Genomic DNA, 24,066 nt, shown 5'->3' with positions numbered 1-24,066 from the left:
TCCTGCACTCACTTTGTAGACCAGGCTGGCCTTGAATTTACCTAGATCCACCTGCCTCACAAATGCTGGGATTAAAGACATGCGCCACCATGCCTGGCCTAGGCTTGTTATTTTATATCTAAAGTCACTCCTCTTCTACCCTAGTCCCTGCCACTGTCATTCTTGCCTCTTTAAAGGAAGTCTAACTCACTATATAATGTTTAAGTAGTCATGGGCACTCTATGCATAAGGATGGCTGCTGTGACATGCAGGCAGAGCTGAAAGTGGTGGTCTCTAGTGACTTCCAAGCATCAGGAGTGGTTTGTGGTTCGGGGACCCACTTGTCCTTGTAGTGCCCCGCCCTCAACTCCAACATCTCTCATCCTGGCCTTTTCCCTGTCTCTGTCTGTGTCCAGAAGGGTGGCTTAGCTGCTGCCTCATTTAGCCCTTTCTGTGGGCTCTTGGTCCCCATCAGGGGAGGAGCTAAGGGCCTGGAGGATGAAATACCACAGCACCTCACTAGCTACGGAGGACCAGGAGCCTCCCTAGTCAGCACAGCCCTTTCCCACCGCCAGCTTGTAACCTGAAAACTGTGAGTCTCTTGCTGTGTGATGAAGCCATTAAGTCAAGAAACAGAGTAATAGGAAAAAACACCCCCTCACACACAGATACACACTCTCACTCACACAGACACACAGCACACACACACAGACACAGAGACACAAACACTCACAGACACAACACACACACACACAGACTTACACACAAACTCACACACAAACTCATACACAGCACACATATATGCACACTCACACAACACACACACATGAACACAGAAAAATAAAGGTAAATTAGTTTTTTAGTGACTCTTTCTTTTTTTTTGTTTTTGTTTTTGAGACAGGGTTTCTCTGTGTAACAAGCCCTGGCTGTCCTGGACTCACTTCATAGACTAGGTTGACCTCGTACTCATAGAAATCTGCTGGCCTCTGCCTCCCAAGTTGCCAGCAACTTTTTATTTCTTAATTGTGTATATACATATACATGGAGCCCCCCCACAAAAAGCATCAGATCCCCTGGAACTGGAGTTACAGGCGGTTGTTAGCAGCCAGTGTGGGCCCTGGGAACCCAGTTCTTGTCCTTTGGAACAGCAGGACACACTCTTAACCACTGATCCATCTCTCCAGCACTCCCTTTCTTTTCTTTTCTTTTTTTTTTAATTAATTAATTAATTAATTTTTGAGACAGCGTTTCTCTGTCCTGGACTCACTTTGTAGACCAGGCTGGCCTCAAACTCACAGTGATCCACCTGCCTCTGTCTCCCCGAGTGCTGGGATTAAAGGCGTGCACCACCACACCTGGCCCCTTTCTTATTTAACTTTATATTGATTGTGAATTTCACATTATGCGCCCCAATCCTGCTCATCTCCTTTCCCTTTGTACCCACCTCTGCTCTTGCAACCTCCTCTTCAAAAGAAAAAAAAAAGAGCCGGACGTGATGGTGCATGCCCTTAGTTCCAGCACTTTGGAGGCAGAGGCAGATGGATCACTGTGAGTTTGAGGCCAGCCTGGTCTACAAAGAAAGTCCAGGACAGGCAAGGTTACACAGAGAGGCCCTGTCTTGAAAACAAACAAACAAACAAACAAAAAACCAAGGAGAAGAAGAGGAGGAGGAGGAAGAAGAAAATCTCAATGTGGAGCCAGGCGGTGGTGGCTCATGCCTTTAATCCTAGCACTTGGGAGGCAGAGGCAGGAGGATCTCTGTGAGTTTGAGGCCAGCCTGGTCTACAGAGTGATTCCAGGATAGCCAGGGCTACACACTTAGAAACCCTGTCTCAAAAAACTGAAAGAAAAAAAGAAAAGAAGAAGAAGAAGAAGAAGAAGAAGAAGAAGAAGAAGAAGAAGAAGAAGAAAAGCAAGAAGAAGAAAAGAAGAAGAAGAAGAAGAAGAAGAAGAAGAAGAAGAAGAAGAAGAAGAAGAAAACTCATTGTGGAAGCTGTAGTGTGTCACGTAGTATGCCCTTTCCCACACAATCTTTACTTGCAAATGTTCATTTCAATGAATTGTTGGTCTGGTTCGAGGCCTCTGGCTTTGCTTACACTATCAATACTGGAGCCTCACTGGGACTCCTTTCAGATTCCTGTTGTGTCCCAGTGTCATGGAGATTCCTCAGCTTTGGATCTACTGGACCTGCTCTTTCAAGTGCTCCAGCAGTTCACAGATGGGGTGGATGTTGGGATGGGCCAATTCAAAGTCCTGGAACTGGGCCGGGAAGGGGCGGGGGTGGGGTGGGGGGGAGGGGTTTGCTGAGCTGGTCAGCTGCCAGCTCTCCTGCACCCACACCGCTAGGGTGAGCTCTCCAGTTCTGCCCTGGCTAGCTTGCCCAAAGCTGCAGCTGGCAAGGGTCTGCTCTCACACCCTCAGGGCTGGCTCCCTAATTTTATTAAAGCAGAGTGTAACTATTTAGCTCTGGCCGTCTTGAAACTCCTAATATATACCACAGAAACCAGGCTGCCTTAATCAACAGACAACTACCTGCTTCTTCTGCCTGATGAGCACTAGGATTAAAGGTGTACACCACCACACCTGGCAAATTAAAACCTTTTTGTTTGTTTGTTCGTTTGTTTGTTTGTTTTGGTTTTTCGAGACAGGGTCTCTCTGTGTAGCCTTGGCCATCCTGGACTCACTTTGTAGACCAGGCTGGCCTCGAACTCACAGCGATTCGCCTGCCTCTGCCTCCCGAGTGCTGGGATTAAAGGCGTGCGCCACCACGCCCGGCTTGTTTGTTTGTTTTTGAGACAGGGTTTCTCTGTGTAGCCTTGGCTGTCCTAGAGTCACTTTGTAGACTAAGGTGGCCTCGAACTCACAGAGATCCACCTGCCTCTGCCTCCCAAGTGCTGGGATTAAAGGCATGTACCACCAGGCCCAGTTTTTTGTTTTTTGTTTTGTTTTGTTTTGTTTTTTTGAGACAGGGCCTTTCTAAGCAGCCCTGACTGCTGGAATTCACTATGTAGACCAGGCTGGCCTCGAACTCAGAGATCCACCTGCCTCTGGCTCCCAAGTACTGGGATTAAAGGCGTGCACCACCATGACGTCTTAAAAAAAAATTTTTTTTTTTTTTTTTTTTTGGTTTTTCGAGACAGGGTTTCTCTGTGTAGCCTTGGCCATCCTGACTCACTTTGTAGACCAGGCTGGCCTCGAACTCACAGCGATTCGCCTGCCTCTGCCTCCCGAGTGCTGGGTTTAAAGGTGTGCGCCACCACGCCCGGCCTAAAAATATTTTTTAAAGGCTGAGGAGATGGCGCATATAAACAGTAATTGCCCTCATGTGTGTAGTAACTCCACCCTCAAAAGGCAGCAACAGAGGATTCCCCAGAAGCAGCTGGCTAGCTGGACGAGCCATATTGGCAAGCCCTGGGTCTGTTGGAGAGACCCTGCCTCTGTCTTGCCAAGAGGAGCAAAAACAAGAGTTTCTTTTTAGCCCAAGCTGGGTGGGCACTGGAATGCCCATTAATCCTTATAATAATTCTCTTAACAGTCTTCTCTCTCTTTTTCCCATGCTGGGTATTGAACCCAGGGCCATATGCTAGGCAACGCAGTCCACCACCGACCTGCATTGCGAGCCACCTTGCAGTGATTCTGTGTTGTACTAGACCCTAGAAGCTGGGGGCACCGGATCTTTCAGACATTCTGCTTCCTGTAAACGTTAAGAAAGATTACTGACCAGGAGGCTCTATGGCGCACTATTCTTTGTATTTTCACTTATTCTTTTCAGGCAAGGCTGGCTCTATCTGTTAATTATTTGGGATAAGAAGTGTGAGATAAGACAGTGGGAAACAGACTTGCCAGGAAGGAGTTAACCATTGGTCAGCTTCAAATTCAAGCAAGGGTCAGACCCTGGTCAGGTGCTGGAGCCAAGGATCCCAAGCACTGTGCTTTTAATCCTTTGTAAATATTTAGCTTTTGTTACCTTGGTCATTGGCTTTCTCTAGTGATCACTAGTTAATCCCTCACAACACAGAAAGGTCAGAGGTGGCGATAAAGCTTTAGTGGGAGAGCATTTCTTCACAAGTGTGAGACCCTGAGCTTTCTCTCCAGCACCTAAAACAAAGCACCTTGAAGAGGTGGGCATGTGGTGCCAGTGCTCAGGAGCTGGAGAATAGAGAAGATTGAGGTCAAGGCCAGCCTGGATTACATAGCAAGACCCAGTCACAAACAAATAAAAAGACAACCCATTGGATGGATGGCAACAGGTGAAAGTCACAATCTTACTTAGGACTTGCTTTAAGAATACAGAAAGAACTAGGGATGTAACTCAATGCTGGAACACTTCCCTGCTGTACAAGTGAAAGACCTTCGCTTTGATCCCTAGACCAAGGAGTCAAATGAGATTCATTCATTCAGACACAGACAGACAGACAGACAGACAGATGCACAGACAGAGAATCTTTGTGTGTTTTCAGAAGCAGAAGAAAAAGTCTTGCTGTGGCCTGTAGACTTGGGGACAGTGGGTGTTCCAGTGTGGAGATGGCAGTGGGTAGCAGAGGAAAGAGGAGGGGGGGTGAGTCCTGGGGTATTGGAGACCCTCGCATCCATGTAAACTGGTGCTCTTCACAGGGGCTCTAGACAAGGAGGGTTTGGGGGTTCCTGGGGGGTGAATGATAGGGCTTCTCTTTCTCCGCATTTGCTCAGACTTCCAGGTTCTGACCCCTTTGTGCCACTTGTCTCTCCCTTCCTCGCAGAGACCAAAGTGCCTGGATGTGATCTGGTTTAGTCCTGTGCGACCTCTCTCTCAGCGTCTCCCTCCTTCCCACCATTCTGTGCAGATCTCCCGATGGAGAAAAGGGAAGAGAAGGAACAAGTATATGTGGCCAGCGGTGGATGGAGGAACACAGTGGTTAAAAAAAAAAATGAGGGCATCTAGGGAGGAACCTACTATTATTGCTTTGCTAAATGACCATGTTGCCAAACTGCCTTTTAAATATTTATGCTTATGCCCATAGACTTGCGCTGCTCTCCTTTGGCCAGAGACACTCTTTTTGGCAAGGGGATTGACTCATAAGTCGTCCAAGTGTGGAGAATGAGTGACTCTGAGTGCTCAGCCCTAAATGGGACATCTACACTAATACCTCTCTCCTCTATATGCACCATCAAGGCTCAGAGAACATCTCAGAACCGGGGGTGAGGGGTAGGGGGGCAGGAGAAAGACTGTAAAGAGAAGGATAGAGAGCAGAGCTGTGAAACGCTGTCTTCTGGGCTTGGCATGGCAGCAGGGCCACTGCACTCAATAGCAGTAGTGGTTACCGCACTAGATCAAGTCAGTCAACTTTTCAGAATGGATACGGGGTGTGGGCTCATGAAATCCCCTCCCCTAAATGAGAAGCTATTGGTCCTTGCTACCTGGTAGAGAAGGGAGGGGAATTTCTCTTTGTGAATGCAGCCTCTGGTAGTTTGCCCATGTTCCAGGACTTGGGTCCACACCCAAGCACATGGGTAGCACTCTCAGATTCGGTGGCTTATTAAAAAGGGGCGGGGCATGACGTTGGAGGGAGACATATTGTGGGTTGGAGGTCATTGAAAAGGAGACTAGATATGATTAAAATACATTGTCAGACTGGAGAGATGGCTCAGTGGCTAAGAACGCCACCTGCTCTCCCAGAGGTCCTGAGTTCAATCCCAGCAACCACATGATGGCTCACAACCATCTATAATGTGATCTAATGCCCTCTTCTGCAGATAAAGCACTCATATGCAATAAATAAAATAAAGAAATCTTAAAAAATAAAATACATTGTCTCAAGGACAAATAGAATTTTGCTGGTGGTGGGGGTTTGAGACAGGGTTTCTTTTTGTTTGTTTGTTTTGTTTTTTTGTTTTTTGTTTTTTTTTGTTTTGTTTTTCGAGACAGGGTTTCTCTGTGTAGCCTTGGCCATCCTGGACTCACTTTGTAGACCAGGCTGGCCTCGAACTCACAGCGATCCGCCTGCCTCTGCCTCCCGAGTGCTGGGATTAAAGGCGTGCGCCACCAGGCTGGCTGGTTCATTTACTGAAGTCTTGCCACAACCTGTGAGGACATCACTGTGCATCATCACACAGCACACAAGAATGTTCCCGAACCCCAGGCCTCATGGGCAGTCAGCAGCTGAACCAGCCCCTAGCTGAACTAGGCTCCAGGGTGCTTGCAAGGCTCTAACCCAACACTGGGGCATCCAGCTTCCTGTGGTTCTGCCCCTAGGAGAATACCACGCCAGGTACCCAAGGGACCTTTGAAACCTACTTACTCAATTAATACCAACTGTGCCTCTGCTTTGTGGCTTGACTCTCCTGCCTGAGGCACACCCTTTCTTTTGTCTGGCTCTCTAACCTGATGTTTTCACTTTATTCTTTGCCTTAATGAAGCCAGAAATCATGATCTTCTCTATCTGAATTGAGATTTCAGCTGGCTAATTTTTGGTTTATTTTTGTCCCCTTATACAGGGAGAAAGCTCCCTTCTCTCCTGAGACAAGACAAGGACTTGGACGTGTCCTAAAAATAACGAGGACAATGTAGGCTTATGAGGGGGTAAGTGCGCAGACTGCCATACATACTGATGATGGCTAGTACCATCCCGATAAATGTCCCACTGTCCCCAACTAGGCTTTCCACTCCAAGGTCCATGACAACCCAACAGACTTTCAGTGTGTAGGTTCAGGACAGGACTTAGGCTCTGGGCACCATGAGCAGAAAGGCAGCTTCTTTGCCCACAGCACCTCCATCTTGGGAACCCAGAAGGCGAAGAGGCTAAGAACCCAGCTTGGAAGGGTTCGATTCTGGTTCTCCAATCAGAGTCCTTGATCATTCAAACCCCAGTATTAACGTGATGCCAGGAACAAGAAAAGGTAGCTTTGAAGTAGCTTCATTGCCTAGGACTAAGAAGGAGCGGCTTAGACAAGGGAAGAGGTAGACACACTGCCCTAGAGTCTCCACTGAGAAGGGACCATCCATGTCCAAGGAGCTCAGAAACAGAGTGCTTTGATATGCTCATTGATTAAGAGGACCTTCACTCAAACTCCTTACTTGCAAAAGGAAGCAACTCCAGCTGGGAGTGGTGGCGCACGCCTGTAATCCCAGCACTTCGGAGGCAGAGGCAGGTGGATCTCTGTGAGTTCGAGGCCAGCCTAGTTTACAAAGTGAATCCAGGACAGCTAAGGCTACACAGAGAAACCCTGTCTTGAAAATGCAACAAACAAACAAAAGCCAAAAACCAAAAACACAAAACAAAAAACCAAAACCCAAACCAAACCAACTCAGGTGAGTAAGGACTCACTGCAGAAGCAGACAGACAGGTGCCTTTTTCTGTCCCCCCAAGAGACTTCATTCCATTCTTAACAGGCAGTTTCCTGATGGGGTATGCCATAGATTGTCTTCCTATATGACTCCATGAGAAAGGGAGGCAGATACCCTACCTAGAGGAGTGAGCCGACAGCCACAGCCACCAGATCACAAGTCTGACCTCCTCTGATACCTTTTATGGTACCATTTATGTATTTATTTATATTATTTTTTGGTGAATGAATATTCCACCCACATTTGTATATGTATAGCATGTGTGTAGCTAGTGCCCTCTGAGGACAGAAAGCTTTGGATGCCCTGAAACTGCAGTTCCAGATGGTTGTGAGCCAGCATGTAGGTTCTGGGAACCGAACCTGAGTCCTCTGCAAGACCAACAAATGCTTTTAACCATTGATCTAGCTTTCCAGCCCTGACTTTCATGTCTTTTTTTTTTTTTTTTTTTTTTTTAATATATCCAAAATGTGTTTATTGGGTCTGGTTTCCCCCTCATCTTGAATTAGGTACTTTCAGTGCTGCTTCCTCCTGAATGAGCATCCTTCTGTCAGCCTTGCTTTTCCTCCTGTAGGCTGACAGAGAACAGTGGAGCAGCCAACACACAAGACTACCGTTTGTGCATGACTAAAGACCGTGGTGATTTTATAGCAGCCTGGGCACTTCACATCCATAAAGTAGGAATTGGGGCTCTGCACCAGGCACTTGCTCTTGTGTTTCCTCTTCTCTTCTTCTAGAGAGGGATGAAGGAGATCCTTTGCGAGAGGCATGTTCTCGTGGGGAGGTCGTCACCACCGGAAAGGCGAATTTCATGTCTTTACTTCATGGAATCTACTCTTATTCTCCTAATCCCTTTGGCAATCAAATTGTGAATGAACTTGACTTTAACGGACTGTGTTTCCCAGCAGACCTTCACCCTCACCCTTGCTCCTATATTGCTCCCCAAACCACCCCCTTCCTTCTTCGATTCTATCTTCAAGCCAAGTCGCTCAAGTGCTTATTTTTTGTTCCCTTTGTCGGCTTCCGTTGCTTAGACTGTGTGCCGCCTACCTACAGAGCGGGAGCGAACACAACCCAAAAAGGGCAAAGTAAAAATAGCTAATTGGTCGATAATAGAACGGGAGTTTGTAAGGACAGAGAGGGCATGCAGGGGTCTATCGGCAGTTGGGACGATGAGGTAGCCCGGCAGAAGCCGTCCAAGGCCCTGGGGTTGCTTTCAAACAATGCAGGTAGCTCTTCTGGGTCAATAAAGACAGGGAGGGAACAGCAAGTCTTGGCCAGTGCCCAACCTGAGGGTATTGTTTACTAAAAACCTGGTCTTTTGGACATACTGTGTGTGTGTGTGTGTGTGTGGTGAGGTACCTACTCACAAGGGGCTTCCTCCAGCGGGCTCTTTATAAACCCCACCAGCCTTGGTGCCAGAGCATTAAGTCCGGTATCTGCTACCAAGCCTCCCTGACAACAGTGCATGAGTGGTCCTTCTGTTTAGGCTTTTTTTGATGCTGGTATTGATTGTTGCTTTTACTGGCAGGCTGTGCACCAAAGTAAAAATAAACACAGGGGTTTGTACAGGGAGGCATAGAAGGGCTTTCTGTGCCTCCAGGGCCAGGAGAAGCCGTGCTAGGAGACCCAGGGGTCAACCCAGTCCCTTTGCTTAGTGTCGCTCTGCAACTAAGGAGGATGTTTGTCATCCATGTCCTGCCCTTCGCAGGGCTAACAGCTGTGGGTGGATAGCTGTGGTCACCCCCCCCCCCACACACACACTCATAGCGTGACATCCAAATAGGGCTGACCAGGAAGCAGTGATCTCAGGGCTAGGACAGCGGCCACACCTATGAGTTCATTTCCACATGCATCTGCCTCAGCTGGCCAGTCACCACAATTTGGGGTTAAGGGTATGGTTCTGAAAGAGCAGGCAGCAACAACTATTACTACACAGGCAAAGCCTATCCACAGAGCATTGTCCTGTCATGTTCGATGTGTGAGCCGATTGTTCCCACATGCTTAGCCAGGGGGTGCTGTGTTTTCATTCATTCTGCCATCAAATTAAAAACTAAAACATAAGCTCAATTCAGGCATGGTGGTACATGTCTGTAAGCCCTGCGCTTGGGAAGTGAAGAAAGAAAAAATAGAGTACTGGGTCAGCCCGCCTCAGATTTTGATAGTTCAAAGCCATATTTGGCTACGTAAGGAGCTTGTCTCAAAAAAACGAAGTCATTCTTACTGTCATTCATAGACCAGAGACTAGGATTAATCGTAGAGATCTGAAAGGATTTGTGCCTTAGGTTCAAGTTTTCTTGCAAAATACTATTGCCCGAAGGAAGGATTCAGTAACTGTATGGTTACTTGCTTTTGACCCCCTCCCGCCCCGGAATGTGTTTACTTCCTTATTGCGCCTTCCCCCCCATATGTATTTACCTTCTTGCCATTTTTTCTGGTTCTAGGCTGGGCAAGGATTTTGGTTTGTTCGTTGCCGCGCCTGAAACAAGTGTCCGGCACATATTCAATGAAAATTCATCCCTAAATAGAAATGACAGGTGATAAGCCTGGTCCCTCGGCGCCTTAGGGGTCTGGTGGTCTCTAAACAGAAGCAAACGGTGGGCTGGGGGAGTTCGGGGGAAGTGACAACCTATTTCTGGCCTTGGGTCAAGGTCCGAGGGAAAAAAAAATCCCAGAAGTGAGGAGGCTGTAACGCCAGCCTGAGCCCTCAAGTTCCCTTTTCTTTTTCTAAACCAGGAAATGCATTTTTCTCCCTGTGCCCGCGGAGAAGCACCACCCGCCCCAGAACAGAGCTACAGCGTGCTGGGGACCCGGAAGGAGCCGGTCGCGTAGGGCACGGGAGCCAGGTTCCCCAAGGAGGAGCGCGGGAGAAGCCGGGAACCGCGCGGAGGCCGGCCTGGGCTCACCCCCGCCCCGGGCTCCCGCGCTGGCCCTGCGCGCGGTGCCACCTTAAACGCGCAGACCTCCTTAAGGCGAGCGCGCGAGCCGCGGGCAGGGGCGGGACCTCGCATGCAAATAAGGGGCGTGGGGCGGCGGGGCGGGGCGGGCGGGGCGCGGCCTGACGTCAGGCCCGCGGCTGGGGCAGTTGGCGCGGCGGCGGCGGAGCGGCAGGAGGGCAGGAGCGGCGGCGCCGAGTGAGGCGCGCGGCGGGGCGCGGGCAGCGGCGGGGCCGGAGCAACATGGCGCCGGGGGGCGGGGGCGGGCAGCGGGACGGCTGGCCGGCCCGAGGGCGCCTCCTCCTGGCCGCGCTGCTGCTGCTGCTGCTGCTATGGACGCGGGCGGCCAGCGGCCAGAGTAGCCCCCAGCAGAGCGTGATCCTGGGCATGAGGCTGGCGAGCTGCAACAAGTCGTGCGGGATGAACCCGGATGGCATCATCTTCGTGTCCGAGGGCAGCACGGTGAACCTGAGGCTCTACGGCCACAGCCTGGACGAGATCTCCAGCAACCTGATCTCCTTTACCGAGGTGGACGACGCCGAGACGGTCCACAACTCTACCAACTGCCTGGAGCTCACCAAGGACTTAGTGGTCCAGCGGCTAGTCAACGTGAGCCGCGGGAACACGTCGGGGATGCTAGTGGTGCTCACCAAGTTCCTGCGGAGGAGCGAGAACATGAAGCTGTACGCGCTGTGCACCCGGGCCCGGGCCGACGGGCCCTGGCTCAAATGGACGGACAAGGACTCCCTGCTCTTCATGGTGGTGGAGCATGGGAGATTTCTGCCACTCTGGCTGCACATCCTTCTCGTGTTGGTGCTGTTGGTGCTGTCGGGCATCTTTTCTGGCCTCAACCTGGGGCTTATGGCCCTGGACCCTATGGAACTGCGCATCGTGCAGAACTGTGGAACTGAGAAGGAGAGACGGTACGCCCGCAAGATAGAGCCCATCCGGCGCAAGGGCAACTACCTGCTCTGCTCGCTGCTCCTGGGGAATGTACTAGTCAACACCTCCCTCACCATCCTTCTAGACAACCTGATCGGGTCTGGCATCATGGCAGTGGCCTCGTCCACCATTGGCATTGTCATCTTCGGGGAGATCTTACCTCAAGCCCTGTGCTCCCGACACGGGCTGGCTGTGGGTGCCAACACTATTGTCCTCACCAAAGTCTTTATGCTGCTCACCTTCCCTCTGAGTTTCCCCATTAGCAAACTCCTGGACTTCTTCTTGGGTCAGGAGATCCGCACTGTTTACAATCGGGAGAAGCTGATGGAGATGTTGAAGGTGACAGAGCCCTATAACGACCTGGTGAAGGAGGAGTTAAATATGATCCAGGGCGCCCTGGAACTAAGGACCAAAACTGTGGAGGATATCATGACCCAGCTGCATGACTGCTTCATGATCCGCAGCGATGCCATCCTGGACTTCAACACCATGTCTGAGATCATGGAAAGTGGCTATACTCGCATTCCTGTGTTTGAGGATGAGCAATCCAATATCGTAGATATCCTGTATGTCAAAGACTTGGCTTTTGTCGACCCGGACGACTGCACCCCGCTCAAGACTATTACCCGCTTCTACAACCACCCGGTGCATTTTGTTTTCCATGACACCAAGCTGGATGCCATGCTGGAGGAATTTAAGAAGGGTAAGGTCCCCTGAAGCATCCCCTGCACGTTTTGTGTCCTCCGTTTGTGTGACTGACTCTGTGTCCCTCTGTCCATCACCTCCCGTGCCTCTGAGGTTATTAGACGCAGCAGAAGCAGCTCTCAAGCCTTTGCCTTCTGCCAGGCACTGTGCTCTGTGTTTACTTGAGTCAGAGCTGGAGCTGGTGGGAGGGATACAGGGTAAGAAGGCTCAGTGCCTCTAAAAGAGACAAACACCAAGCCTCATGGAGATTGAGAGGGTTGGGGAGGGGATGTAGCACGGGAGCTGAGGATGCTGTCGTGGGGGAGGAAACATTGGAAGGGAATCTTAAAAGATGAAGTGACTTGGGACTGGGTCACACCCCACTTGCGAGGAGGCCAAGGAGGATGTGCTTGTGGCTCAGCAGGTGGGCCTGCCTAGTGGACCTTCTGGCTCTGCTGAGTGGTGACCACCCTGGGAGAGGCTAGAGTATTTGCTCACTCTCCCCTCCACACCCAAGATTGGAGCTCTGGAAGATTTGGGGTTGGGGAGTAGATCAGTGGCCCCCCGGCCCACAGAAGCATAATTAGGAGGTCTCTCCTTGGCTCAGAACAATGCCAACTAGTAGTTTCCACTGTTTAGCAGAAGCACAGATCAAGCTTTGGTTATTGTTCCATCTTTCCCAGGATCGAAACATAAATATGCCTTCCACCCAAATCTTCCCCTGGCCTTGCAGTGTGTGTGTGTGTGTTTGTGTGTGTGTGTGTTCACACCTACCTGGCTGGCTTCCAGGTAGATAGGTGCTTAGAGGGTTTGTTCCCTACCTCCAAGCTCAGGGCACACACCCCTTTCCTTATTCCCAACAAAGACTTCCTCCTCCTCCTCTGAAACCCTCAAAGTGGCTGTAAACAAGGCGATTATAGAGTAAAACCCACCTAGGCTGAAGGAGGCAGAGAGGGCAGCTCTTTAGAGAAGAGCTCGAGGCTCGCCCTGTGGTGACTTCACTTCATAGCCTCAGGCCCAATACTCTCCCCCACATATAGCTGTTTCTGGCAAAGGCTCAGGCTCCAGCTGACCTAGGATCCACTTTTGAACTCTAGTTGTGGATAAGCCTGGGGCCATTTCTGAACTGAGAGTGGTGGACAGTCTTAAAATGACACGGGGAGAGAAGAGATGGCCTTGCCAGATTTGGTCTTAAAAGATGCACTTGGGTCAGGGTTAAGACCAAAGGGGCAGGTTTGTACCCTCCTGTTTAAGTGTTCTCAACAGATCTTAACATCAGAGTTAAGCTGTTCTGAGAATTACAAACCAGGACAGGAGGTAGTCTGGGTGGAAGAAAGCTTTGTGTTGCAGACCCAGGAGCCTGTTTTGCCCAGTGTCTGAGTCGGGGCCCGGGGGTAGTGCTGCTAGGGACCCTCTCCAGTGTCTTCATTAGGACCCTGGTTCCTTCTCACCTGCCTCTGTGGTCTTTGAGGTGGTTTTCTGGTGACGTAAGCCCACCATTACCTCCCCATCAGTTTGGTCAGATCTGGATCCAACTAGTTTGGATTGGCTTGATTTGGTGTCCACTTCTTGATCAGCTGGGCTGAACACTGTTCTGTGGGAGCATGCTGGCTCTGGGCAGGGCATCTTTGGACTCTATTCTGTCCTGTGAAGAAGTATCCCTTCATTGAACTGGAAAAAACAGAGCCGGCACCTCTTAGGCCAGAGCTCTTGTGCGCTGAGCCCCGCCGCCCCCCAGTTTGGTCCATCAGATTTTCCTTGATAGAAGCCTATGACCTGAGTCCATGCCTTGGAGTGTGGACCCCTAGCAGTTAGTTCATGGAAAAGCAGGTACAATCTATGGCGTGGGTCAGGACACTGGAGATGGCAGTGTGACACAGTGGTCACCCCTTATGAACAGACCCTGGTCCTTGTGTGGTGCCTTCCTGATGTCTGGAGGCCTTTGGAGAGCAGTCTTAATTCATGAATTAACACAGAGGTGACTTGCCGGGTCCATGTCTCCTGCTGTGTGGGCTTTCCATCTGGTGCCTACCCCTGTTCTGAGGGTGCTCAAGATACGACACACACGCCTTGGGTGTACTCAGAACTTCTAACATTTTCTTTCCAAGTTTAGTGTCTGGAAGGGTTGTTGTTGTTGTTGTTGTAAACAATGAGCAAGGGCAGCTCTGTGCCATCAGTATTACCTCAGAGAGAATGATGTACTTTAGGCTCTTTACTGGGTCTTTTACCCCAAAATTGTATGACTGCACTGGACCTCATTCTGCCAGAAGCCTTCCGCCTATCTGTGACTTTCTTGCTTTCTGTTCGGGGTTCTGTTTTGTTTTGAGTTTGGGTTCTTGCTTTGTGGCTGAGGCCGGACTTGGCTCCCAAGTGCTCGGACTGCAGGTGTGTGCCCCTAAGCCTGATCAGTAAATTTTTTTTTTTGAACCAGTCTCTTTGTTTTTTTTTTTTTTGTTTGTTTGTTTTGTTTTGTTTCTGTTTTTTTTGAGACAGGGTTTCTCTGTGTAGCTTTGGCCATCCTGGACTCACTTTGTAGACCAGACTAGCCTCGAACTCACAGTGATCCGCCTGCCTCTGCCTCCCAAGAGTGCTGGGATTAAAGGCGTGCGCCACCACGCCTGGCCCTTTGAACCAGAGTCTTTAATCCACACTCCCCAGCTTTGTAAGTTCCTTGAGCAGGGGGCCCTTGCCTTACTGGTTTTTTACCACTGCAGGCCTGGCCAACAGATGGGGCCTCAGTACATGTTAGTTGGACAAATGAATGCATGATTATCTGCCAGGCTTTCTGTTCCTTAAACACAGCTCAAGACACTCCCATTCTGGGGCCTTTGCCCTAAAATTCTCCAAGAAAGTTAGAGTAGTTCCCTGCCCCTGTCCTGTGTCTTCAGCATCCCCTCTGGGAGGCCTTGCTGTCACCCCATTTAGGCCGGTAGCCACACCACACTGGACTTTTCCAGTCCCTCCACTCTGTGTTACGTTTACCTTTTCTTTCTCAGGGGCTGCTGTGCTGTGCTGTGCTGTGCTGTCTCCACCCAGCACAATATAAGAACCAAAGGGCAGGCTCTGTGCTCCAGTGATTGTATCAATAGCTCTGGAATGGCCTTTGGCACATAGCAAACCCTCAATAAAATGACCTAGTGAGCGAATAAATGAGTGAATGACTTGTCAGATTTGGGGGAGAAATATTCCTATTCTAGAAGCTTTAGAATTTTGAGGCATTTATGAGAAAATGCTAGATGGAGTGCCGAGGCATCTCCATCTGCACCAGGGAAAGCCAGAAGACTCCTATAATGACACATGTGTCTTGATCCCAGGTATGAAGGCTTTGGGGGTCTGAATGTGATGCCTGAGCCCCATTGCCAGTTGCTTTCCTTGGCCTGCTGGCAAGCCATCTGTGGCCACGGGAGGTTTTACACAGCCTCCCACATTACGAGGAGTCATGAGATGCCCTGCACAACACAGGGTGTGGGGAGCTGAACTGCCCTAGGATTATGACAGTGAGTCCTGCTTCCTCACCTCAAGACAGTTAACATTAGGTGCTTATTAACCTTCCTGCCGCACTCGGGGCAGGCTGCAGGTGCTCTAGGGACCTCAGGAGTAAGACTTGTTGTGGCATGAGGATGTGCCAGTTAATCAAGGCCACCCAGATTCGTGTAGTTTGAACTTTGGCCCTTCTACTGGAGCCTTGCCTAGAACTGTTTGCAGTACTGGGTGTTGGGAGTGGGTTTGTCCCGGCTTGGAATCCTGAAACAAGAAAGCCCAGTGACTCCTAACCCAATTTACATCTTACTTGCATGTAGATGCTTTTGCAAGCACTAAGGCAGAGTTATGACGATGCCTCTCCCACCCTTGAGCCCACTTGCCGGCTTCTCCTGTGTCCCTTCCTGGGTAGTCCTGCCACTCCCGGGCACTTAGCTCATCTTTAACCATCTTATCTTTCCCCACCCTCCCTATAACCCCATGGACCACTGCATATTGAAGGATATAAACTCCACCCAGACAAAGCCGAGGTTACATTCTACCCAGCTTGGTCACTGACCTATGAGGTGACCTTGAGGCTTGTTAGTGCTCCTCTCAGCAAGTTAGCAGGGTGTAATTTTGGAGAAGAGAGCAAGCTAGAAATATTTTCGTTTAAAAAAAAAAAATCCCTCCCATATTTCCGTCTCTGCCACGTCAGATTTTCCCATCTACTTAACTTTATTCCCAGAACAACTGTAACGTCAGGAAGAAAACACTGCATGGGTTTTGCACTCGCAGTCGGTTCCTGTCGTCTGACACACCTTCAGGAACTTCTCCCCCTACCTGCCACAAGTGCTTGTTCCTGCATTCGTTCAATAGGCATTTAGCTTTTCACAGCCTGTGTGTCAGACACAGCGCTGGTTGTTAGGAGCCAGAGATGTGTAAAGCCATCTTTTCACAAAGCTCCCAGTGTGCCAGGGAGACAAACATGCCACCAGGGCTTGGCTGGCCAAGTGCACAGACAGGGCAGGCGGGGCCAAGGCTGAGCGGGCCTTCGAATGTCTGAGGTGTCTGGCTTGTGATTTGGGGATGATAACGTGATTTAACTATGGAGGGGAAGGAAGAGGATGGATCAGTTTGGTGAGAATGGAGCAGAAGAAAGTAAAAAGAGCTCTGCTCTGCCATTGGCTCCTCTGTTCAGCACTGTAAACAGCAGAGATTCTCTCTTGCCTGTGTCTTTTGACCACCCAGACTTTTTATTGAATGTTAGCATTTCCCTTTTCAAGTTTGTGTGTGTGTGTGTGTGTGTGTGTGTGTGTGTGTGTGTGTGTCTGTGTGTTGCAGGCTCACTATAATTTTTAGGAGTTAGTTCTTTCATTCTGTCATGGGTTCCAGGGACCAAATAAACTCTTTTAGTACAGGAGTCATCTCACTGGACTGGTTTTGTTTACTTTCTTTCTTTCTTTTTTGGTTTTTCGAGACAGGGTTTCTCTGTGTATCCTTGACTGGACTCACTCTGTAGACCAGGCTGGCCTCAAACTCACAGCGATCCGTCTGCCTCTGTCTCCCAAGTGCTGGGATTAAAGGCGTGCACCTTCCCCCCCCCCCCCAAAGCTGGTTTTGTTTTCTTGAGATATTGTCTTACAGTGTAGCCAAACTGGCTACTAATATAGCCCACTGACCTTGAACTCATAGTGATCCTCCTGCCTCTGTCTTCTAGGTGCTGGGAATATAGGTGTGAGTCACCATGGCTAACAGTGTGCATTTCTGACCAGGTCCCAGGTGGTGGGCAAGCCTGGCCCACACTGCCCTCTAGACCCCTCTAGGGCCCTGTGCAGGTGAAAATGTTCACATGGGGCTCAGGAGGAAGGCCAGGGTTAGGCTGGACACTGTCACTGCCAAGAGTCTAAAGAAGGTGGAAAGGTGTCAGGGGTGGTACTGGGAGCGGTAGCGGGAAAAGCTTGGACAGCATGGGCTGTCGGATGGGATATCTAAGCCCCAGGGGCTCAGAGACAGCAGTGGCAATTGTTCACCTGATGTCTGTCAGGCCCTCATCAGTCAGTGATTTGATCTCGAGGAGCTGTATCTGAGAGTGACAGTTGCTGCCTGAGGGCAGATAGTACTCCGGGCATGGGGCATCAGTCCCAAGTGTGGGCAGGTGACAAAGCCCTTTGCCAGCCAGGCTGCTGCCTCCTCTCTTTCGGTGCTGTGCTATATGAGTAGGGAGCAGAGCTCTGTGCAGCAGGCTGCCACTGTGCCACCCGCGCAGCGATCTGAGGGAATCTGCTGTTGACAGACCTCTCTTAGAGCCCTTGATGGCGTTCCAGAGGGTGCTGCCTGCATCTGGGCCCTAGTAAGAGCTTCTTAGCATACCAGCATCGACTCTGCGAAAGCCTCATATTTTTAAATTAAAACCGCCCAGCTCTAATGTTTTCCTAACACCACAGGTCAGGATAAGGATCACCGAACAGAGTTTAACCTGGAAACAGATGAGCAGTAAGAGCACAAGGTCACAGAACAGCACCCTGTGGGGCAGTGAGGAAAGGGAGGGACTGCTGCGAGGAGGCTGTCCCGTCTGTCACTAGAAGTCAGTCAGGAGAAGCAATGAGGAGCGGGCACTCAGTGTGCTCTTGGCAGGGGCCACTTCTTCACACTTCTTTTGGGAGGACTTAGGCACAGACTGTCAGGTAGGAAATTACCTTATTGGTGCCTGTTGGAGCTGCTATCCAGCCCTTTTGGCCTTGAAGTGCAGATCACCCGTGCTTTCTTCCCGGAGCCCCTGCCCACGCAGTCGCAACCTCCAGATGAGGTGGGCACACTGAGTACTGAGGGAATCTTTGAGCAGAAAGAAGCCTGTTGTGCCTCGAGAGTGACCTACCAGCTGCAGTCTTCCTAGAGCTGACACACAGGCTGTTTAGCCCACGCTGAGTGTTAGTTACTAAAAGGCAGCACAGCCAGGCCAGTGTGTATAGGAGGAGCATGGGCTGGGCTCCTATGTCACTGCTCAGTGTCTGGCTTTGGCAGGGCCTCCTGGTTCCTTCATCCAGCCCACGAGAGGCGACAGGCTGCCCTTGTTTGTCTTCAGACTGACTCTATTAACATTTCTTCTGGTTCTTTTTTTTTTTTTTAAGATATATTTATTAGGTATACAATGTTCTGCCTGCATGTACACCTGCATGCCAGAGGAGGCCACCAGATCCCATTGTAGATGATTGTGAGCCATCATGTGGTTGCTGGGAATTGAACTCAGGATCTTTGGAAGAGCAGACAGTGCTCTTAACCTCTGAGCCATCTCTCCAGCCCATTTCTTGTGGTCTTAAGGACACTCTGAGTTTCTGGAGGGACCTTATCTGAGGATTAGAGGGTTTCCAGGCTCCCCCAAGTACCCACCATGGCCCTGGCCTCAGCTACTGTTTCATCCAGCCTCCATCCTGGTGTGTCTGCATCCTGGTAGATCCAGTGCTGCCTCATTGGACCAGCCTGCCTCACTTGTCCTGGACCATAGTCACTGCTGTCCTCACAGCTGAGCATGTCAATACCTTGTAAAAAGCTTGGAGACTATGTAAGGGAATCTTTTTTTTTTTTTTAATGTAAGGGAATCTTGGCTCATTTTGCAGACTGAGGTCTGGATTCCTTATTCATATTCCTGCTTTGTTTACTTGGCATTTTCTTTCATTTTATTGCTGTTCATTATTTTTTCATAGCCATAAAAGACAGGCATCTCATTGCCAGAACTTCAGAAAAGACAACAAAAATCTAAGCCAGACCAGGCTACCAGTGTGTCACCAAGCAGAGCTACTCTGAATATTCTGACGTGTTGTGGACAACTTTTTTAGAAGTTCACTTTCATGGTTGGGTGTGATGGCGTGCACCTGAAATGCCAGCGCTCAAATCTGTAAGCTGAGGTAGGACAATTGTGAGTCTAAGCTCAGGGCTGCCTGAGAGTCGCTGGAGTCGGGTGGGGAGGGAGCTGGGGAGCTTGAGGTTCACTTCCATTGTTTTACTTTGTAAAAATTCTTACAACAAACAGCAGTATCAAAACCATGTTCACAGTGACACATGCCAACAAAAGGAGCAGAGGTGGCAGACTTCTGAGTTTAGTCGAAACAAAAATAAAACAAACGCCATTTTAAAATTTTCTAGCCACATGCTCTGCCTGGAACTGCCCATAGGTATTTTGACATTAAAATCTTTGCTCAGTTTTACATGCTGTGTTTTGGAACACTGCTTAGGCAGGTGGTTCTTCTTCTCCTCTCCTCCTCCTCCTCCTCCTCCTCCTCCTCCTCCTCTCTCTCCTTCTTCTTCTTCTTCTTCTTCTTCTTCTTCTCCTCCTCCTCCTCCTCCTCCTCCTCCCCTCCTCCTCTTCCTCCTCCTCTTCTTCTTTTTTTCCCCAAGACAGGGTTTCTTTGCATAGCTTTGGCTGTCCTGGACTCACTTTGTAGACCAGGCTGGCCTTGAACTCACATAGATCCGCCTGCCATGCCCTAGCACTCAGGCTCTCACACACATCTGTATACACATGCACTATAACCCTGAGACCTATTCTCAGCCTGTCTCTCTCATCCAGCTTTCCCAAGGTAAAGATAAGTTCATGAAATGTTTAGAATGCTGACTTAACTCCTGAACTCAGGAAATTTCCCTTTGTGCCCATGACTCTGCCCATCCCTGCTGATGACTGTGACCACCTCCGGGTTGATGCGAGGACTAAGGAGGTCAGGCATGCGAGGCATTTAGCTCTGTGCCCAGTACTATGTCACTGTGTAGTAAACACTAGCTATGTTAACTGTTACTGTTCCTGTTGTCCAAAACGTGCCCCAGTTGGCACTGACAGCAACCGGTGACCACAGTGGCTATGGTGGCAGTTGCCTTTTTAAAAAAAGTTGTAAATGCACTGAGCTCAACAGATAGCCCACTATAGGATGGAGTTACTCAGTGACTGAGAGCAATCACTGCACTTCCAGAGGACCCAAGACAGGTTCCCAGCATTCATGTCCGGCAGCTCCACCTCTAGGGTCTGATGCCCACCGCATTCATATGCACAGCCCCCTCCAAAATATAAGTAAATAAAAAAGAACTCAGTTTCTGTAAAAAGCAAGTCACTTGGGTTTTTAAAAAACCTATTATATAACCACATTTAAAAAGCCAGATATTATCTTATTTATAAGGATCACAAGCCAAGCCTAAAGAAAATAGTATCTGGACAAGAACTGAAAACTGAGGACATTCTCTTTTTAAAAAAAGTGAATAGCCAGGCGTGGTGGCACACGCTTTTAATCTCAGCACTTGGGAGGCAGAGACAGGGGGATCGCTGTGAGTTCAAGGCCAGCCTGGTCTACAGATCCAGTCCAGGACAGCCAGGGCTACACAGAGAAACCCTGTCTCAAAAAAAAAAGTGTGTGTGTGTGCGATTGATTGATTGATTGATTGAGATGAGGGTCTTACAGTGGAGCCCAGGCTGGCCTGGAACTCACTGTGTAAACCAGACACATTCATGGCAGTCTTCCCACCTCAGAGATCTGATTGCTAGACCCACAGGCACGAACCACCATGCCTGGCTCAAAATGTTTTTCTTACGGTGATCCACACTTGTAATTCCACTAGCACTTTGAGAGGCAGAGACAAGAGGGTGGAGAGTTCAAGGCTAGCTTGGGCTACATGGAGAGACCCTGTCTCAAAAAACAGACGCCTGTCTTAGCCGTTTCCAGGCAAGGAGGATGAGGAAGAATGTGAGTGCTGCTGCTGGGGAACCATGGTATAAGCAGATGATGACTTCTAGCCCCAGTCCTTGAGAAGCATCTGCCTTCTAAAAAAGGGCAGGACTGGGACTGGAGAGAGGGCTCAGAGGTTAAGAGCACTGTCTGCTCTTCCAAAGGTCCTGAGTTCAATTCCCAGCAACCACATGGTGGCTCACAACCACCTACAATGAGATCTGGTGCCCTCTTCTGACATGCAGGCACACATGTGGGAAGAATACTGTATAAATAATACATAAATAAATCTTTAAAAAGAGAGGGTGGGCAGGGCTGGCAAGATGACTGTTGGCCCTTTGGGTAAAGGTACTTATTGCCAAGAATGATAGCTTGATGTTGGCCTGAGTTTGGTCCCTGGGACCCACATGATGCAGGAAGAGGACTGCCTCAGTTTGTTTTCTGCCCTCTGTTTGTAAATTGTGGTACAATTATGAATAAATCCAGCTTAAAAGAGTGGCAAGCAGAGAGCTTAAAGAAGGAAATGGCTGAACAGTTGACACTTACGGAACACTTATTGAATTCTTAAGGCAGGGCCTGGGGCTCATGGGGCTGAGCCTTCCTCTCTTGGTGGCTTAGCAGCGAAGTGACATTCTTAAGCTGGTGGTGGCTCTAGAAGCCATGCTGGGTAGCACTGTGCTGTGTCATTTCAGCTAGCTATTTAGGAAGAGATCTGGGAGGGGGAGTGGAATGTGAGGAGTTAAGGGCAGTGGAAGGGTGGCCTAGGACTATTGTCCCAGCTGCTGGAGAGGCCGGGGTGGCAGGATTGCAAGGTCAAGGCCTGCCTAGGCTTTAGCGTGAGTGTGGAGGTACAAAGGCCACGTTCAGGAGTAAGTTTTCATCGTTCACCGTGTGGGTTCCAGAATTGAACTTAGTTTTAAAAATCTCAGTTTTAGATTTCTGTAGTTGAACACATTTCTTTTTTTCTCTTTTCTTTTTCCTTGCTTCTTTCTTTTCTTCCTTCCTCCCCTCCCTCCTTTTTTTCTTTTAGATAAGATTTCTCTGTATAATCCTGGCTGTCCTGGAACTCATTCTTTAGACCATGGCCTTGAACTCATAGAGATCTGCCTGCCTCTGCCTCTGAGTGTTGGGGTTAAAGGCATGTGCTACCATACCCATATTTTTTTCCTATTTGGGAGACAGAGTCTTATTAAATAGCTGTGGCTGGCCCTCAACTGATAATCCTACCTCAGTTTCCCCAAGTGCTAGGATTATAGGTGTGTGCCAACATGCCCATTTTAATGTGTTTTGATATATGTACACATTGCAGAATGACAACATCAAGGTAATTATGGTATGGCTTCCCTTATATAATTAACATTTGTGTGTGTGTGTGTGTGTGTGTGTGTGTGTGTGTGTGTGTGTGTGTGTTGAGGACACTTAGTCTTGCATTGTTAGTAACTGGAGTCACCATGATGTGCAATAGCTCATTCTCCAAACCAAGATCTGCCTGTTTGTCAGTCAGTCCCTCTCTTGCTTTTCAGGATTTGTGACGACTTAAGCACCTTGTGTAAGTGTGTGTGTTTGCATGTGCAAGCACACATGGTACTGAGGATCAGAGCCTGGGCCCCCACACGCTGGCTAGGTGCTGTTAACCAGGCTGCTTCTCCGGCTACTTGCCCATCTTTGTTTCGGTGCAGTGGTTCAGTCTGTCAGCCGTTTCCTCTGGTTAAGTAAAGCTTCACCAGGAAGTTTGTCTGTGCTGTCTTCTAGAGTCTAGAGTGTGTCTGTTAGGTCTGTACCTCTTTTCTAGAATGTGTCACTGTTATACTCTGAGCAGTTCAATCTTTATTATTTAAAATTATTTTAATTTTACTTACATATTCTTAGAGAGTCATATACATGTATACTAAGTATCCCTCCCTTCCTTCCTTCCTCTTTCTTTTCGGGGCTGAGGACAGAACCCAGGGCCTTGTGGCAAGCACTCTACCACTTAGCTAAATCCCCAAACCCCTCATTTTTCTTTTTTTGAGACAGTGTCTATTTATGTAGCCCTGGAACTCACTATATACAATAAGTTGGATTTGAACTGCCTCCCAATGCTGGGATTAAAGGTGTGTTCCACTGAGAGAGAGAGGGGGGGGGGGAGAGAAAGAGAGAGAGGAGAGAGAGAGAGAAACCCATATAGTGTCCCACATACTCCAGTGTTAGTTACTGAATAAGAGCTAACCTGTGGCAGATGGATGAGGCTGCCTCTGGCCTCTGTAGTCCAGTGTATTTAATATTCCTTGTTCCAACACCACCTTGACATAATGCAATAGCTTTGAAACAGTTGGTTTCAGGTAATAGTGAGTCCTTTGTTTTCAAGGGCATTTTGGCTAACCTTCCTTTTCACGTGGGCCTTTTTTTTCCTCCACCAAGACAAGATCTCTCTGTGTTAGCCTTGGCTGTCCTGGACTCACTTTGTAGACCAGGCTGGCCTTGAACTCACAGTGATCCTCCTGCCTCTGCCTCCTAAATGCTGGGATTAAAGGTGTGCGCCACCACACTCGGTCACCTGGAACTTTTTGTGGACCGGTAGATGTACACCTATAGATGATGGCCGTCACTCCCTTGTGTACTTCTGACCAGCTCATCCCTTGGGGTTCACTAATTAATGTTCTTTTGTTTTTTGGTGCTGGGGATTGGAGGTTGAACCTGTAGTCTCATATATCAAGACAAATGCTCTGCTGCTCATACAAGATGCTGACGATGCCTTCCCGAGCCCTACTAGTTCCCTAGAACAAGTCCCAAGAATCAGGAAAGATCAGCTTGTAGGATGGCGGCAGCAGCATACATGCTGACAACATCTGGGGGCTAGAGGAGCTTTAGGGTCTGTGCAGGTGGAGTGGAGGCACCTTCCCTCCTGGGACAACAGTGATCGCCAGCCAGGAAGCCCCACCCAGCTGGCATCATGGTTACATTACGTAAGCATGACTGATTAAAGTCATTGCCCTCAGAAATGAACTCAGTCTCCCCCATCCTGTCCTGTCCCATCCCCCACCCCCACCCCCCCCCC

At 49.3% G+C, this 24,066-nt stretch overlaps 2 protein-coding genes across 2 annotated transcripts in view; one reads left to right on the top strand and one right to left on the bottom strand.

The window, feature by feature from the left end:
• Positions 1–7,765: 7,765 nt before the first annotated feature.
• Positions 7,766–8,070, bottom strand: LOC127195413 (40S ribosomal protein S27-like). The gene has a single exon (XM_051152809.1). The coding sequence runs from the start codon at positions 8,068–8,070 to the stop codon at positions 7,816–7,818; it is 255 nt and encodes an 84-aa protein (XP_051008766.1). The 3' UTR covers positions 7,766–7,815.
• Positions 8,071–10,479: 2,409 nt separating this feature from the next.
• Positions 10,480–24,066, top strand: part of Cnnm4 (cyclin and CBS domain divalent metal cation transport mediator 4) — a 41,952-nt gene continuing 28,365 nt past the window's right edge. Inside the window, exon 1 of the mRNA XM_051152801.1 lies at positions 10,480–11,881. Coding sequence (XP_051008758.1) covers positions 10,480–11,881 — 1,402 coding nt within the window. The remainder of the gene's footprint in view (positions 11,882–24,066) is intronic.

This window comes from Acomys russatus, chromosome 11 (genome assembly GCF_903995435.1).
Source record: "Acomys russatus chromosome 11, mAcoRus1.1, whole genome shotgun sequence".
Taxonomy (NCBI): Eukaryota; Metazoa; Chordata; class Mammalia; order Rodentia; family Muridae; genus Acomys; species Acomys russatus.
This window is presented reverse-complemented; position numbering and strand designations above follow the sequence as displayed.